At 42.8% G+C, this 18954-nt stretch overlaps 1 protein-coding gene across 2 annotated transcripts in view; it reads left to right on the top strand.

Annotated features, from left to right (window-relative positions):
* Positions 1–18954, top strand: part of B9D1 (B9 domain containing 1) — a 224601-nt gene that overhangs the window by 28497 nt on the left and 177150 nt on the right. For both annotated transcript variants that reach the window (XM_077449416.1, XM_077449415.1), the window contains exons 4-5: positions 3097–3193; positions 10093–10155. In XM_077449416.1, the coding sequence (XP_077305542.1) occupies positions 3097–3193; positions 10093–10155 (160 nt within the window). The remainder of the gene's footprint in view (positions 1–3096; positions 3194–10092; positions 10156–18954) is intronic.

Raw genomic sequence — 18954 nt, 5'->3', positions numbered from 1 at the left:
CGGTTGGTTGGCTTGGGATTACTGCTATGACTCTCCACTTATATCGGAACTCTCTGTTCTTAAGGAACTTTATAAATAAGTTATATCGTCAGCTGAATGGAGAGCCGCAGTAGTCATTCCCTTGTAGCCATGAATGTAAAGCTCCTATATTTGCATCGATAGATGCAGAACTTGCTTGGTTATTTATGTTCTCCCCAGTGATCTGCCTGTTGGAGCCCGATTAATATAAAAAGTCTTGTGGCTGACGGACGTTGATTTTATGCAAAGCCACTATCACAGGTCAGATCTCTTTCATTTCCAGAAAGAAGCAGATGCTTTCTTCTATAAGTCCTTATCAGCATTGTATGAGAGACTCTGATGTTAAGTACAATCTCCACATTCTATTTATTTTCTCTGGCTATTGTGGCCAGCTCTTCATGTCCCACTGAGACTCTGGAAGGCCTACTTTGTGAACAGACTCATCAAAGCTCTTTTTCCATTAGAGAAGGCACCCTGGCGGGGTGTTGCTATTGGTCAAAGTTAATGTGCATATTTAACTTGTCACATGTTCTATTCACACGTGCCACCACGTTTTTATAGAAGAGATCACATGCGAGGTGCTGCATCTGCGATGACTCACAAAGGAGGCTCAAGGCGTAAAGTCTTGCATTGACTTTGGATAGGCTGCTTATGAGCTCAGGATGGTCTACTCCAGGGGTACCCAAACTACAGGACAGATGTGGCCCTTTGCTTGCCCTTATCTAGCCCTTGGGGCACTATTCCTTCCAATGATAACAATGATGGGGCACGATTTCTTCCACTGACACCAAACATGGGATGCAATTCCTCTCAAGGACACGAGAAATGGGGAACTAATTCTCCCAATGACCACAATAGCAATGATGGGGCACAATTCCTCCCTCTGCCTACCACCCCTTTTGCATTGTTTACTCCCACTGGCATAGGCTGGTCCCCCTAAAGTTTGAAGAGCAATAAACTGCCCCTTTGTTTCTATTGTTTGGAGACCCCTGGTCTACTCAAACATCAAATCTTGAAACCAGAGGATAACTGAAGCACCATGCCATACTGTTGAGAATCTAAAAAGTTGGATTATGACTATAGTTCATGCTCTCTAAAGGAAACTGATTGTGAATCATTGCTGAGAAGTATTGCTCTGCCAGTAGTTCCCTGCCCTCAGGATTGTCCCACTGAAAAAAGTTGAAAGGCTGAAACACAAGCCACTGTGTTTTGGTGATTAGGGTATGCCCCCCCCCCCATCAAGGCTTAGGATGGTATAGAATGGTACAACCCCCCCCCCCCCCCCCGCAAAAGGGTAAGTAGACCTATTAGAGATAGGGGGAAAGATTAGGACTGTAGTAAGGAGCGGATTCATGAAATGGAATCTACTTCAGGAATTCTCAACCTTTTTAGCCCAAAGGAACCCCTAAATTAGTTTAAATCCAGTTAATCGTGAGTCAGTGACCCCTTGCATTCCTGGCTGATAGAAATAATGTAACCCTTACAGAAAGTGCCCTTCTGCTGGCTCTGCCAATCATTGTTGGTCCTGGAACTATGTAAGCAGCACCATCAAATGGATGGTCAACCAGCTACAGCTCAAGGAACCTCTTGCAACCTATGGAGGAACCCTAGGGTTCCACCAAACCTTAGTTGAGAATGGCTGATTTACATTCTAGAGCGAGTTATGTGCTCAGAGATGACACATTCCTCTGAAATCCCGGTGCCTGTGCAGTCCCTGCCTGCTTTCAATATCCTAGATTGTAAGCTCTAATGAGCAGGGCCCTCTGATTCCTCTTGTACCAAATTGTATTGTAACTGTAATGTCTGCCTTCATTTTGTAAAGCTCAGAGCAAACTGCACGGCACTATATAATAATAATAATAATAATATCTGACACAGATCAGCCTCTGCTACCTTATGATTTGCTACGAAGTTACTATGTTGCAGTCTGATCACTGGGAGAAAGAAGGCTGAGAAAAAAAAAAACAGTATTTCTTCTTTTATAGTAGTGATTTCTAGCAGCCTCGTGTATTATGTCTCCATTCTATGAGTGTCTCCTGAAGCATGTCTCTAGCAACTCCTATAGCATGTTCAGTCTCTGACAGTCTTCTTCAGCGTGTCCACCGTATCTGACCATCTCTTTTGTCATGGCTGCAATCTCTGACCATCTCTTTTTTCATGGCTGCAATCTCTGACCACCTCTTGTATGATGTCCGCAGTCTCTGATCACCTCTTGTATGATGTCCACAGTCTCTGACCACCTCTTGTATGATGTCCGCAGTCTCTGACCACCTCTTGTATCATGTCCGCAGTCTCTGACCACCTCTTGTATCATGTCCACAGTCTCTGATCACCTCTTGTATGATGTCCGCAGTCTCTGATCACCTCTTGTATCATGTCCGCAGTTTCTGACCACCTCTTGTATCATGTCCGCAGTCTCTGACCACCTCTTGTATCATGTCCGCAGTCTCTGACCACCTCTTGTATCATGTCCGCAGTCTCTGACCACCTCTTGTATCATGTCCGCAGTCTCTGACCACCTCTTGTATCATGTCCGCAGTCTCTGACCACCTCTTGTATCATGTCCGCAGTCTCTGACCACCTCTTGTATCATGTCCGCAGTCTCTGACCACCTCTTGTATCATGTCCGCAGTCTCTGACCACCTCTTGTATGATGTCCGCAGTCTCTGACCACCTCTTGTATCATGTCCACAGTCTCTGACCACCTCTTGTGTGATGCCCTAAGTCTTTGTATCCTCCTGTGTGTCCTCCTGTCTCTGATAAGCATATTCAGTGAATTTTATGCATAGCCCTTTGGCGATGTTGAGAGCTGCAATCTCTGACCATCTCTTTTATCAGGTCTGTAATCTAACCATCTCCTATGTTATGTCCATAGTCATTGACCATCTTTTCTCATTGCTGCAGTCTCTGACCATCTCTTGTATTATATCCAAAGGGTATTATATCCACAGTCTCTGCAATGTATGCAGTCTCTGACCATCTTTTGTCATTGCTGCAGTGTTTTCAGATACAACCTAACTGTAAACAGAGAAACTTTTCTTGAACATTAGAGTGAAGTTTTCATTTTTTTTTTTTCAGGGCCACAAATTGTGGTCAGTGTCTATGGGCCAGATGTCTTTGGGAACGACATTGTTAGAGGTTATGGAGCCGTCCATCTTCCCTTTACTCCAGGAAGGTAGGCCATTATAATGCTGATTAATATTTCTTTGACTTGGCTGTTAATAAATCTCACCTTTCAGAATTTCGGTCAATGTACTCAATTTCATTAGTAAGTCAAAATAAAAATTGAGCTGTAATTTTGAAAATGCCAAACCTTCTTCTGTTTCAAATATAATGTTTCAGCTACATTTACACACCTTTTAGGCTCCATGCACACTAGAGCTCAAAAAAGCTTTTTCTGGACTCCAGATTTCCGGCAGTAAACGCTGGTTGAAAAACGCGCTTTTAACAGCCGGCGGACAGAGACGGACTCCGTGGAAGCGGAGTCCGCCTCGTGTGAAAGGGGCCTTAAAGTGATATTAAAGTCTAATTTTTTTTTCCTATAAAAATAACAAACATGTTATACTTAGCTGCTCTGTGCAGGGGTTTTGCACAAAGCAGCAAATCCTTTTTGGGCTCATGCACACTGCATCTCAAAGAAGCTGCTCCTACAAGCGTTTTGAGGGGTTTTTTTTTGTTTTTTAAAAGCTTTTATTTTTCTCTCCCTGGAAACTCTCCTCCATGATAGCCAGTGAGTCCATGCCCACTTAGGGCTGATGCACACTGTATCTCAAAGAAGCTGCTCCTACAGGCTTTTGAGCTTTTTTGAGCTCTAGTTTTTTTCTGCCTGGAAACCCTCCATGCTAGCCAATGTGTCCATGCTCACTATGGCGTTTACAGGCATATGAGCTTACAGGCAGAAAAAACCCCCACCAAACTCGTGTTTTTGAGAGCAGCTTTCCAGCAGAAAAGACGCCCAAGCACCCAAAAGCGCACGAAAAAGAGTGTAAAAGCGCAAAAAAAGCCAAAAACAAGAAAAAATAGCTGAGGGAAGGGTTTACGAAAACAAAAACGCTTCTGTTAAGAGAAGCTTGAAAAAGCACATGCTTCTTCAAGCTTTTAGGCAGAGAAAAAAAAAGCTCAAATGCCTGTAAAAGCAGCTTTTTTTTTTTTTTTTTTTTTTTGAGCTGCAGTGTGCATGAGCCCTATACCATTTCAGGAGTTTTACAGGCAGAAAAAAAAACTCCAAACCCTTTTTTGGGGGGGGGGGGTTCTGCCTGTAAGTTTGTATGCCTGTAAACTCCTGAGAGGCAGAGAAATAAAAGCTCAAACGTCTGTAAAAGCTGTTGTTTTTTTTTATGTGTGCTGCAGTTTGCATGAGCCCTTACAGGTAAAACAGCTCTCAAACACAGTATATATTTCATCTGTGCTTTTAGATGTTTGCCTTGAGTTAAGCTTTAAAGTTGTTCCAAAGGCATAAAGATTTTTCACCTTAATGCAATCTCTGCAAAAAAAAAAAAAAAAAAGAAAACATGACCCCCCCCCCCCTTAAAGTGATACTGAACTTACCTGCTCTGTGTACTTGGTTTTGCACAGAGCAGCCTGGATCCTTCTCTTCTTGGGTCCCTCTTCGGTGCTCCTGGCCCCTCCCCCCCCTTGAGTGCCCCCACAGCAAGCAGCTTGCTATGGGCACACCCAAGCCGCAGCTCCGTGTATTCATTTGGACATGGAGCTGCGGCCTGGCCCTGCCCCCGCTCTCCTTTTTGGCTCACTGACTTTGACAGCAGCAGGATCCAATGCTGTTTCGCTGCTGTCAATCGAGGAGGGAGAGTCCCAGGCAGCTGAGTCTCCCGTGCAACATCGCTGGATTGGAGGGAGCTCAGGTAATCATTAGAGGGGCGGAGGGGGGCTGTTGCACACCGAAGGCTGCTTGCACAGAAGTTTTTTTTTTTATCTTCATTCATTCTATGCATCTGACTCGCAGCTAGTTCACACTGCTCTCTGCAAACCACTGTGGGTCTCAATATAAAGTTAATGACACCTCCAAATTGGTTCGCAGAACATAGTGTGAACTGTGGAATCGGAACGCATGGGTCTAAACACCTATGTGATCCAATTCCAGTGCGGACCAAAAGAAGGGTCCTGCATAATTTTAGTGCAAATGCGATGCGATTTCAGCCATACAAACTGGGCAGCTACAAGAGGGACAGGGCCAGGCCAAAACAGGCAGTAAGAACAATTCTAACCCTAATACCCTCACATAAAGCATTGATTACACAGACATGCTCACATCAGTGAGCTAGATGGAAAAAACACAAAGGAGCATTGAGGGGATCGGTCCCATGCTGTACATACAGCAGACACAGGTGTCCGGTCCCTTGCACAGCTGACTTTAGCAGAAAATATTAGACCAAAGAAGAAGAAAATCTTTTGAAAATAAGGTAGTATGCTACCTACACAAGTGTTGAAATCAAAGTGATTATAAAGGCGCACTTTTTTTTTTTTTTTTTTTTTTTTTTTTTTTTTTTTTTAGAATAACAAAAATTTTATACTTACCTGTGCTGTGCAATGAATTTTCAGAGCAGCCCAGATCCTCCTCTTCTGGGGTCCGCCAGCAGCTTTCCTGGTCCCACCCCCCATGCTGAGTGCCCACATAGTAAGCCTCTCCCCCGCTTCCTCCTCCCAGGCTGCAATTGACAGCAGCAGAAGCCATTGGCTGTGGGTAGAGCTGCTTGTAGAAGGTTTTTAGAATGCATTAAGGTAAACCTTCTGCCTTTAGAACCACTTAAATTTTTGGACAGAGTGTGTCTTATTAATTCTCGTACAGTTATTGTAGGATCTTTGCTTCTAGAAGCTAATCTACGTAAATGATGCTGAGGTTTAGTTACAGGTAGCTCTATTTCAGCAGCAGTGAGCTGGTGGTAGAGGGCGGTGTGATGTGCATTTCAGCACATAACACAGTTCTTTTTTTTTTGTGTCAACTTTATTTTAGGTGCACAAAGTAATATGTAATTTATGTCACTGCACAGTAGCATGGTTCGTTGTGCCGCAGTGTGATGACATGCAGTGCCTTCCCATGCACTTCAATAAAGTGCAATATGTCTGCATGTTATCACAGCTCAGTGTACTGCACCTCTGGGCTGCATGTTGTCACAGCTCACTGCAACACACCTCTGGACTGCATACTATCACAGCTCACTAGACCACACCTCTGGACTGCATGCTATCACAGCTCACTAGACCACACCTCTGGACTGCATGCTATCACAGCTCACTAGACCACACCTCTGGACTGCATGCTATCACAGCTCACTAGACCACACCTCTGGACTGCATGCTATCACAGCTCACTAGACCACACCTCTGGACTGCATACTATCACAGCTCACTAGACCACACCTCTGGACTGCAAGTTATCACAGCTCACTAGACCACACCTCTGGACTGCATGCTATAACAGCTCACTGCACCACACCTCTGGGCTGCATGTTGTCACAGGTCACTGCACTGTACCTCTGGGCTACATGTTGTCACAGCTCACTGCACTCCACCTCTGGGCTGCATGTTGTCATAGCTCACTGCACCGTACCTCTGGGCTGCATTGCTATGTGAACGGGGGCACATGAAAAACAATTGTTTTCTATGTGCTCCAGCAGTGACTTGCATTCTTCCAGTGTGTGAACAAGCACTTAACATGCAGACATGCTTTTTGGTAATTTTTTTAAGTGCCTGTTCACACACTGGAAGAACGCAAGTCACTGCTAGAGCACATAGAAAACAATTGTTTTTCATGTGCCCCCCGTTCACATAGCAATGCAGCCCAGAGGTGCAGTGCAGTGAGCTATGACAACATGCAGCTCAGAGCTACGTTGCAGTGACCTGTGACAACATGCAGCCCAGAGGTGCGGTACACTGAAAGTGCAAGTCAAAATGTAAAAGTCACATCATGAAAATTTCAGCTAAACCATGCAACAATAACTGAAAGTATGTGCTCCCTGTATTCTTACTTTAAATGCACTTTCCAAAGCTGTGGGTAGAAGTAAAAGTGACTCTCTCTGTTTGCTTGTCCACAGCTCTTTTGTTTTGATTTAAAGGATTACCTCATCTCCAGAAGCGCCAATACACATCTCCGTGATTTATCCAATGAATCATACTTGACACGGGTAGACAGACTATAAATGGCTTCATAATGCCTACTGAGAACAGCTTGCTCTATCTGAACTCTGTGTAGAGAGATGTGATGGCTGGAAGTCTGGCCTTCTGAGGTTATGTGTCCAAGCAACAAACTGATTGGCTTTTAAAAACTTACTGCATTAAAAATTTCTAGCTGTAGAGTTTCAGCTCTTAGGAAAATGTGCTTATGGCTTAAAGAAACTTCACCAGACCGTTCATTTTAACAACATAAAATAACATATGCATTTAGCATATTTTATGCATTACTTGTAAATGCATCCCTTGTTTAGCCACCTCAACGACTGCTGCTGGGTGCCATTATCTTGGATGTGATTTCAGAAAAGACTCAGAGCTGTCTCTCAAGTGATCCTTTAGCAGTGGTGGTCAACTTGCAAATTATAGAGGGCCAAACAATAGCAGTCCATTGAGGTATATTGCATCAAGTTAGGCAGCCCATTAAAAAAAATAGGCTGTGATGCACTTCAACATCCGACATATTAACCCCCAGCATTGGTGTCCGTGGACACAATAATAACTTCCAACATTAGTGCCAGGGATTGCAATAACCCCCTGCACTGGTGTCAGTGGATGCAATAGTAGGATTTTTATAACAGATTACCTGTAAAATCCTTTTCGTGGAGTACATCACGGGACACAGAGCACCATAGTAATGACTATATGGGTTATAGGCCACCTTTAGGTGAATGGACACTGGTATAACCTAAAAGGAAGTGCCCCTCCCTATATAACCCCTACCATACCGGGAATATCTCACTTTTTGTAGCAAAGTAATATATACACATATCCCAATAAGAGGGGAGGGTCCTCTGTGTCCTGTGATGTACTCCAAGAAAAGGATTTTTACAGGTAAGCTGTTATAAAAATCATATTTTCTTTATCGTACATAACGGGACACCATAGTAATAACTATATGGAATGTCCCAAAGCAATGCCATCTGAGGGAGAGGGAGACACAAAGCAAATAGCTGCCACCAGGCATGAGGACCTATACTGCCACCTGCAGCACACTGCGCCCAAAGGTGGTTTCCTCCTGCCATCTTACATCCATTTTGATAGAATCTTGTGAATGTATATACTGATGACCAAGTAGCGGCCTTGCAAACCTGAGCAGGGGGAACCCTGACCTCTCTCTGATGGTGGGTGCCCCTAATGATGGCTGACAGAGCAGGATAAATAGCAATGCTGCCACAGGAAGCCTTTGCTGACACTTGAGCACATCACAGGAGAAGCATGGTATGTAGCTTTTACACCCTCTAGTGGCAAAACACAGGCAAGGCATCGCATACTCACACCAGAAAGAGCAAGTGAATATATATATATATATATATATATATATATATATATATATATATATATATATATAATATTATATAGAGAGAGAGAGATATATCTGGAAATTATCACAGACAAATCCAGCCTTCACTCATCACGGCGGGCTATGTCATGCCAGACCTTCAAGGACCGTGTCCACTCCCTTGGACCTGTACAGCCCCACTGCTGGAAAACTCTTTGGCTGTATTAACATGACCAAGGTGCTGGATCCCAGGGTCCAGCTCTCAAAAGAGAAGAATTACAGGCAAAAACCTTGTTTCTTGTTGTACGAGGCCCGGGTACCATCCATTTGGCTTTCAACCACTTTAGATGGATCCATTTGCACAGTCCCTTGATCCCGTAAGGGATTACTTAGCGTAGCTCTCTTTGCACTTCATCACATTGGTGTCAGTAACTACTGCAGCAGTGACCCCAGGTGTCAGTGGCAGTATTACATAACACCCCAAGTGCTCAGTTGCATTGCTATTTGCCCCCCCCCCCCCAATTAGTCAATTAGTGGCCAGAAGCTCCACCTAAAAGGGGAAGTTCTGCTTGTTTGCACATTCCCCTCCTGCCCTCCACTGTAATTTTTCTCCTAGGACAGTGATCATCAACCCTGTCCTCAGGGCCCACTAACAGGCCAGGTTTTATGTATTACCTTGGGGAGATGCAGACTAGAATACTGCAATCACTGAGCAGCAAATGATATCACCTGTGATGTATTTCAGTTATCTTGCAAACCTGGCCTGTTAGTGGGCCCCGAGGACAGGGTTGATGACCACTGTCCTAGGACACATCACTGGTCTCAGGAGACTACAGGACCATGTGCGTGTCCCCAAGGCTTCGATATCTGTTTCCCTTTCTAGAGATACCAGCGCCTGCACCTGAAGCCGATTGAGAATTGGCTCGAGTGATGACATTGCTGGATCCCTGCACAGGTAAGTGTCCTTATTTTAAGTCAGCAGCTACAGTATTTGTAGCTGCTGACTTACATTTTTTGGGAGGATCCTGAAGCTTCTCTTTAATCTTTTATCTAGTGCAGATTGGCTCAGATCATGTGACTAAGTGCCTACAACTTCACAGAAGTGCCCTGGATTGAAAAGAGCTGAAGTAGCAGCAAATATATGTATTTCATCCTACCGCTGAGTTCCTCTTTAGTCCATTAAATATCATTAGAAAAGAATCGGTTCTCTGTGAGCAGAGAAATTAAGCATCTTAAAATTATCAATGATTGCAAGACTTTGTAGCTCATAAAGCATATTCTCATGGGTAGAACCATCTCGAGGTGTAATGGTTTATTAGGCTTTAAGTTTCTTCTTTGTACCGACTCGCTGAATTCTTCTAAAACGTTTGGAAGACACTTAACGAACTCCCTCGATAATATACAATATACATTATACAAACTGACATTCCGTATTTAGGAGTATTTGCAGCTCTTTAGCATGTAAATGAGTCTTTGTAGAGTTGGCTTTAGGTGACCACATTCTTCTGGTTTTACCCTGCTGAGTGAAGGACAACGTTTGATAGATCTGTTGTATTCATCTAGTACAGGCTCTGTAATATTTATATATTTTGTGTTTTTTGTTTAAGACATAAGAAGACGATCCCTATGTTTGTTCCAGAGTCGTCCTCCAAGCTTCAGAAGTTCACAAGGTAGAATCCTGCTTTTTTAAAAATTTTTTCATGTTCTAGGGGAAAAATACAAAAACCACACATGTACTACATCTTACTTGCTCATAGCCCTATGTTTTACCCTTTTACAAATGATGCAAATGTACATCCTAAATTTCTGTTTGAGCTCAAATCACTGCACCTCTGTGGCATAAAAATCCCAACCCTTGTTGCCCAGTTCTTCTCTGCTGCACTGCAGAACACCTCCCTATCTCTATATCATAAGCAGGAAGTGTTCTCTAGTCCAGCAGGAAACACACGGCCAGGGTTGATAACACCATTTTGGGATTTCAATGTAGCATGGTGATAAGTTCACCACAGAAATTTAGGAGCTCACTGGATTTCTGGCAGGATCAATGGGTATTTTTTCTCTACATGCAGCATGTTTAAAGGGGGTACCGTCCCATTGTTGGTGTCATTGGGCGAGTTGTGCCCCATCATTGCTGTCATTGGGAGGAATTGTGTCGCATCATTGGTGTCATTGGGAGGAATTGTGTCCTATCATTGGTGTCAGTGGGTGGAGTTATGCCCCTTCATTGCTGTCAGTAGGGGAAATTATGCCCCATGGTTGGTATTGGTAAATGAAATAGTGCCCCAAGGGCCAGATAAAAGCAAGCAAAGGGCCGCATCTTGTCCCCGGGCCATAGTTTGGAGGCCACTGATCTAGAGATTGCTGAGGATTTCTTGAGCAATGAGCAACCTCTCAGACAAGTAACCATTGACATCAATGATCTTTTTAGCTATCTATATAGGGAAATTCTTCCCAAGGATCACAGATGTAAGGAGCACCCTTTCCTCTTACCACGATACTAGTGTACTGTAGGCTGTATATACAATGATTTTTAACAGGGGGTCCCTGAACCCAGAAATCAGATAGCAATCAGATGTGCAGCATGATTCAACAGCTGGCAATTTGCATGAAGGCTTTTTCCATAATTATACGTGGTCAGAGCAGCTGTGGAAAAGACGGAGAGAGATGGACATCTACGGCCCTGGATTATTTAAAAAAAAAAAAAAAAAATGCAAATGGCAAAATCCTTCTGATCAGGGGATGTTTAAAGAGGTCATGGAGTGCCCAAAGTCCTTCCGTTGTTTCCTGAGCGTACTATAACTGGCCAAATTACCTCATCCCTACTTTTCCATGAGAATTTTCTGTTGACGTTGTCTGTAGGTAACTTATACACATGAGACTGAAGACTGTGGGACCAGAAAATCTTATCATGCATATTTTAATTCACCGGATAATTTAACAGAGGAACCCCCATTGATCCTTCTCCCTTCCTAGACCACTAAAACATTGGTAAGGGAAACCTATTTGGTGGATGGTTTAATGCAATGGGGTTGATTTGCTAAAGGCAAATAGATTGCACTTTGCAAGTTCAGTTGTACTCCAAGAGGACATTTGCTCCAGAACTTACTTAATGAGGGGAAGTTCTTCTGACTCCCACCTTCCAATCATGTGCAAGTAAAAAATATTTTCTCCCTGCATGTGATAGGGTGTTCTTTGCAAAGTTAAGCTTCACCTCATTTGAAAAGCTTTGCTGCAAATGCCCTTCCAGGGTGCAACTGCACTTGCAAAGTGCATAGTCTATTTGCCGTTACTAAATCAACCCCATTGAGTCTGGAATGTTAAAAGCATCTTAAAGTGAAACTAAACTTTCCTTTGCAGCCAAGGAAGCCACTATCCATTTCGTTCCACTTCAAAGCACCTCTGTTGTGGAATTAAAAAAAAAATACCCTGCAAAAAAAGATAATTTAATATTCACCTGTGCTGCTGACCAGTCTTCACATCTCTGATTTCTTCGGCACTGGTAGAATCTGCACATCCAACTCTCCTTTAAATTCTGCATCTAAGTTGCCAGCTCTGTCCACCCTGGATGATCCAACAGTGAAATATCTGTACGAGAGGTTCCAATTCTGCTGATTTGTTGAAAGCTCCAACAGTGAGATATCTGAGTTCCCAGCTCTGCTGATTTGTTGTAATCTCCAGCAGTGAAATATCTGTACCTGCGTTCCCATCTCTGCTGAACTGTTGGAAGCTTCAACAATGAGATATCTTAGTTCCCAGCTCTGCTGAACTGTTGGTAGCTTCATGAGTTATTTGTATCCAAACCCCCACCTCTACCCAGCTGTTGGAAACGCCACCAGTGAGATGTCTTCAAATGAGCTTCCAGCTCTGTTCATTTGTTGGAATTGCCATCAGTAAGGAATCTGCATCTGTCATGAACAGGTGTGGCGAGACTGTGTGGACTGCAAAGAGGAAACCAAAACGCATGTAAGGTGAATAATATAAAGTTTATTAAAGATGAGTAGTAAACAAGTAAACACCCCAAATACAAATAGTGCTCAACTAACCAACAGAAACCCACAGACAACAGATAATATATACAGCAAAAGGGTGGTACCAAAATCAAACGTTAGCTAGGCCAGGATCATAATGAAGTAGAATAATAACGTATCGAACCGGGCAGGACTTCAGTGATTCAGGTTTTCTTTATATGACTTGTACGAGGACACAAGTTACTACAAAAGGACAGATATTTGCCCATTGGTTCTGACCTCTATGACCCATGCAATAGGGCAGCATACATAGAGTTCAGCCTTATGAGCTCCTATCTGACTTGTCTAACAATTGTAAAACTTGCATTTATATACATTTTACAAGCCTTATCTTAGCCATCTCTCCTAGATATCATTGGTTGCTAAAATCTACTGTTCTACAACCAGACAAACGTTTTCATTCCCAGAATTCCTATATGTTCATTAAAGTAATTTATAACTGGTTTTCTCCAATTAAAAACACCTGTGTAGAGACAGTATGGCACCCAGCTGTGTTAAATCAACCCTTCTTGTCCTGATAAGGCTTAACCAACTCAAAGATAAGATTTACGACTTTGGGAAAAACCCCACCAAATGTGTTATGTCTTATTGTTTTTCACTATACAATCCTATGTGTATGTATACATACATTGGTTTCACAAAAAGGTACTGTATTATCTACATAATATATATATTACATACACACATCAGTGTTATCCTGTTCAATGTATTTTAACAGTTTTAATGAGGGCACAAGCAGACATTTGTTTGACCCTGTCAAACCTAATTAAAGTGGTTGTAAACTCTCCCCCACAAATTTGTCCCATGGAAATCAGCATAAAAAAAACCCTAATGAACACTGTGCATAACTTTCCCATATTCCACATAATTATTTCTAAACCACCTGTATAAGATGTTCTTATCTTATCAGGCTGTATTTCAACTGCTGTCAAAAGTTCTCTCTTCTTAAAGAGGGATTTCACTGTAAAAAAAAAAATATTAAAAGCCAGCAGCTACAAATAGTGCAGCTGCTGACTTTTAATAAATGGACACTCACCTGTTCCAGGATCCAGCGATGTCAGAAGCCGAGGCCGATCGATCTCTCGGCTGCTGCTGCCGCCATTCTAGGGGAGGGAATCGGGAAGTCAAGCGTTGCGGCTTCACTTCCCGGTTCCCAACTGCGCATGCGCGATTTGCGCAATGAGAATGGTTCGCGCTGTCTCTAGGACCCGTGTGTGTCCCAGCAGACAGCGCACCAGGACAGGAAGAAGCATAGACTCCCGTGGGAGTCTATGCCCGGAAGTGGGTGCAAATACCTGTCTTAGACAGGGATCTGCACCCCCCTCCCCCTGAAAGGTGCCAACTGTGACACTGGAGGGGGGGAGGGTTCCAATGAGCGGAAGTTCCACTTTAGGGTGGAACTCCCGCTTTAAACTAACTTATAAAAAAATATCAGAAAGAAGCAAAGAGGTCATCTAAAGTTCAACAATGAAGATTTTCTATATCTATGGAATAACATAGTATACATTAATAAAGATTAATAATTATTGCTTTACTTATTGAATAATATTGATAAGACCACTATTATATAATAATAATAATATGAATAATAATTATATTATCAATATAAATATGCAAATTAATATTAATAACATAAAATATATATTGGTTAATATGAAATTCTACTACAATACACAGAAGATCAGCAGATAACAAAGGGCAGTTCCGGAATCACAAACGTTAGCCAGGCCAGGGTCATACACAGCAGATGAACAAGGGCAGAACAGGAGAGGGAGATGATGGATGGGAACAGGAACACAGGAGGGACAGGATCAGGATGGAATCAGGTTCAGGTTACAGGCTAACAGGTCAGGGCGCAAGGACGATACCAGGGCAAGCAATGTGACACCTGATCGCAGGAGGTGCCGAATGCTCCACACTGCCAGGATTCATCTGCTGGTGAACGCCAGTACTGCGGCCCAAAGATGACATAACACCAGCAGAGGAAAGCTCTCCTGACAGTTCCAAACTGCCAGGAGATACCTGCTGGTGGACCTCAGTACTGCACGCCAAATGATATTACCAGCGGATGGCACCTTTCCTGACAGCATCTGAGTTCCCAGGTCTATTGGCTGTTGTTGCCACTTTGACAACAACCAGTAGTTGTCATTATACTTTTAATTTGTTACTACTGAAAACCTTCAGACATATAAGTGGCTGGTGGGTTGTGTGGCTCAGTGGTATCCACCCAGAGCCTCAAAATCTGTAATCCTAATTGGAGAGGAGAGGAAGTCATACACTATGAGACATTGCTGGGAATGCCCCTATTACACCCTCATATGACACTACCCGCTTCCTTGACCTTCATGTTTTTTGCTTGCGTCCATAGGTGATGGACTTCTTCTCAGTAAACAGCAGTGAGAAACCTACCCACTTCAACATCTCAGCCAAAGTTTGCATATTCTTGCATGCTAAAAGCTGATTCCTGATTGTTCACTGGTTTGCTCCTTGCTATTCCCAGTAGTCTTATTCCCAGTTTCTAAATGGAAATCTAGTTCCAGTTTTCGCTTTACATTATGAGACATTTCTGATTAAATGCCCATCTTTTCCTCTGAGCCCCCTGTGGATTTTAATGTATATCTCCTGCTGAGAACCTCAGAAATGATTGCTCCATGCAGCAGAACTAGTTATGTGTCCAGGAAAAGGTTATTACGCTTCTAACCATCATTGTCTGGTTCATAAGGTAACCATTTCACCTCTCTCCAGAGGCCTTCGCTATCTCCTTTTTGTTAATGTTTTATATTTGTTCAAATAATACTTACCGGTAACTTAAAAATTGTGGGATCTCAGTCATTTTTTACGCTCTATCAAGATGGTGCTACATGTTATCCTGGCTACTGTAAGAATTATGAGATTTTTTGATAAAATAAGAGTTTTTAGAGAAATATCAAGGTAGGATAGATGTCCTTTATGTGATAGAGACAGGGAGTGTGAATACTATCAGAAGTTCATGTGTGTGCCAAAAATTCCTTAATTTGTTTTAAACTGTGCTATGTGAAATTACATGCAATCCCTACTTATCTTAACGCAGAGTTCCATTCGTTTTGTACGTTTATTTAAAAGTCAGCAGTTACAAAAAGTGTAGCTGCTGACTTTTAGTAAACAGATGCTTACCTGTCCCATGGTCCAGCGATGCAGCCACCCGAAGCCTCGCTCCTCTGCTCTCTGCAGCGCCGTCATTGCAAGTGTGGGCACCCAGCTTTGACAGCTTACGGTCTCACGGCCAGGTGCGCATGCGCGCATCGCCCTGCGCTCTCTTAGTTAGCCTCAGCTCTGTTCCTGTGAGCTGTGTGAGGGGGGGTGTGTCCTTTCCCTCCAATCAGCTTTCAGATCTCTCCTCACTGAGCTCCACGGAGTGTAATTTCCGCTCTCCGTCCCTTTTTTCTGACTGCTAAGGCAAGCTTCACAAATTCTGGACTTTGAAAGGCTGTAGAGAAGGGAAGACTTGAGATAAACAGGTACAACTTATGCAGGAGGATTTGTTTCATTTCTGTGTATTGCCTGAGGCCAGTCACTTCATTGGGTACATGTAAGGGTTTACATCCACTTTAAATCAAAAGGGATAACTTCCTCCTTAAGTGGTTTCAGTAGAGAAGATGAGCCTGTACAAGTTTGCAGAAGGGAAGGTAAGACTGGAGTTCACTTTTAATTCCCACACAGCCTCCAGTGTCGTCCTAAATAAATGTCTTTTGGAGATTGATAAATGCACATGGCATTCTTCCCGTCTCGGTAAGTCTCTGTGCTATTTACTCACAGTGACTGGCTGACAAACTAAATGTCTTGGCTTGTTATTGGAAAGACTGGCCACCCTCTTACTAAAAAAAAACAAAAAAAAAAAAAAACTCAGAAAAGGAGAGACTGGTTATTTAATTTTTTATTTGGGGGGGGGGGGGGGATAAAAAGTGATTGTTTTGCAGGCAGCCTCTGATGAATAAAACATGACTATTCTCACTTCTGAGGAGTGAGTCAGCTTCCAACCATGATAAATGCCTGTGCTGCCTTCTCCTCTTCTTCTCTATCATTTGTTTCGGTCTAGCGCCTTGTTACGCTTCTCGTGTCTGAGGGAAGTTTTCCTTCTAAACGTCAAAGTTTGTATTTGTGTGACGGGGAGATTAGAGAGATTTTCCACTTTTAGAAAGAAATTGATAAATGTCTACATCTGTCCCATGCTGTGTGCTGCAGAACGATAACAATGTCCCTTATGGAACTTCTGGTGTTTTTTATTTTTTATTTTTTTATTATTATTTTTATTTTACCTGCTTTTTCGTGGGTTGCAGATCAAGGATAGCCTCCAGGTGACTCTAGTGCTGATAAAAAGAACTGACTGGTAGGTGTTGTAAGGTTTTTCTTGAATAGAGGAGATAAGAATCTGCTTTAAAGTATTACTAAACCCAGAACAGTAAAATCAGTCTATATATTCAGTAAAGCATGCTTGTTATACTCACTGTGGAAACTAAGGGGTTAATCCTCTGCATTGTGTAAAAAGGCTGTTTGACCCTGTCTTCTCTGATCCTCCCCTTCTTCCACTGTCCCTAATTCATCTTCTAATAGAACAGAGCCCTAGGAGACACTTATGCTCAGTTTGATGTGTATTTCTAGAGAGTTTTTATTTTTTTGAGGGTGCATGTGATCAGCTCAGGGCCAATCAGCACTGTCCAGACAAAGGGTTAGGGGCCATGAAGCCTCATAGGGCAGTCAGAGGAGAATGAAAATCCCTCCTACAAGCTTTAATCGCTTAAGGACCAGCCCACGTACATATAGTGCAGCAAGATGACCCTTTGGCTTGAAATCGCGTACCTGTACATGATTTTTTTTCTTTAGGGTCTGGGGCGACCCGCTCCCACTGTGATTGGAGACAATCACTGGGACCCGCCGATCGTTTCCGAGGCAGACACTGATACTGCTATATACTGCTGATGAGAAAAAGGTTTTTTAGCAGTTTATATTTACTAAAACTATTGCATTTCCTTGTCCTGGGTTTAGTAACAACAAACTTTGCTAAAAACCCAATTGAAATGACACCTTTACATCTTTTTATAATCCGGTACCTCCTACATGTTGATTTTTGACTGATTATTGCTTGTGAGTTTATGCAGTGGACCTTTCCCCCTCTAAACTGAAATTGCATGTTTCATGCACCTCTACATACTGACTCTAAAACAATCCATGTCATTTTGGTAATCCATTATTTCATCTTTTACTCTCATGTACTTAAATGCTGTGGGTGTCAAAACAAAGTTACCCCAGTCCCCAGACACAGGTCCGAACTTCCGAGTGATATCAAAATCTCAAAAACAGGTACCCCCCCCGAAAGGTGCCAAATGTGGCAAAAGAGGGGGGAAGGAGGCCACTTTTGGGTGGAACTTCGCTCTAATGTATGATTAAAAAAATATTATTCTGAGGGCACAAATTGAAGCAGTGGGTGGGTCTGGCTTTGCATTTCAGAGCTGTATGATCTATAGCGGCTTTATAAAGTAGCATACAGTTTTGGAACGCATAGCAAGACCCACCTACTATCTCCATGTGTGCCTTCACAGACTGTCAGCAGGACAGTACCAGCTCTGAATCTGGCAGCTTAGCCGCTTGAATATGTAGATCTTGTAATTTGTGGATTCCTTTTGAAGCATCTTTCTATACAGCATGATCTTCACTGTGATCAGAGTGGATATTGTTTTATATCATATATTAAAGTTTTCATCACTACAAACTCTGGTTTGCGCTCAGTGTTTTGTAATCTGTATTTGGCAGCAAAAAAAAGCGTTTTTTTTACCATAATGTATTCTTTGCATTAAAGTAAAAAACATTTTCTATATCTTTGCCCCACCCTTCTCTGTGTGATGGGGAAGAGAGGGGAGCATAGAACCAGTGCTGTGCACAGCTACATCTGTTCTCCCCTCTTCCTCTTCACACAGCACTTGAGCAACAGCAGGAGCCATTGGCTCCTGCTGCTGTCAATCAAATGCAATGAGGAGGAAGTTGGGTGTGTCAGTGAGGAGACAGTCCTGCTGTGTAAGCCTATGGAGTGTGAGCTCGGGAGCTTGCAGACACTGTGTGCCTCCACAGTAAGCAGCTTGCTATGGGGACACATGAAGAAGAGGAGGAGCCAGGATTGCGAGCAGGGGACCTGAGAAAAGGAGGATCGGGCACGCTCTGTGTAGTACCACTGCACAAAGCAGGTGAGTATAACAGGTTTGTTTATTTTAATTCAAAATACTTTTTTGACTTTAGTAACACTTTAGGTAAACAAGGTTTAGGAAGCATCACAAAAAAAAATGAATATGCTGGAGATGTGTAGAAAGTGATGTAGAGAGTAGAAACGTAAATGTAGTGGAAACTCTACATACTCACAGGGGCGTTTCTTAATGAATAGAAAAGTCTTTGTGTAATATGTGAATCGGTAAC

The sequence above is a fragment of the Lithobates pipiens genome, unplaced genomic scaffold, assembly GCF_037356315.1.
Source record: "Lithobates pipiens isolate NorthernLeopardFrog02 unplaced genomic scaffold, aLitPip1_a1.2 Scaffold_22, whole genome shotgun sequence".
NCBI classification, from domain to species: Eukaryota; Metazoa; Chordata; class Amphibia; order Anura; family Ranidae; genus Lithobates; species Lithobates pipiens.
Note: the sequence above shows the minus strand (reverse complement) of the source record. Positions and strands in the feature narration are given on the sequence as shown.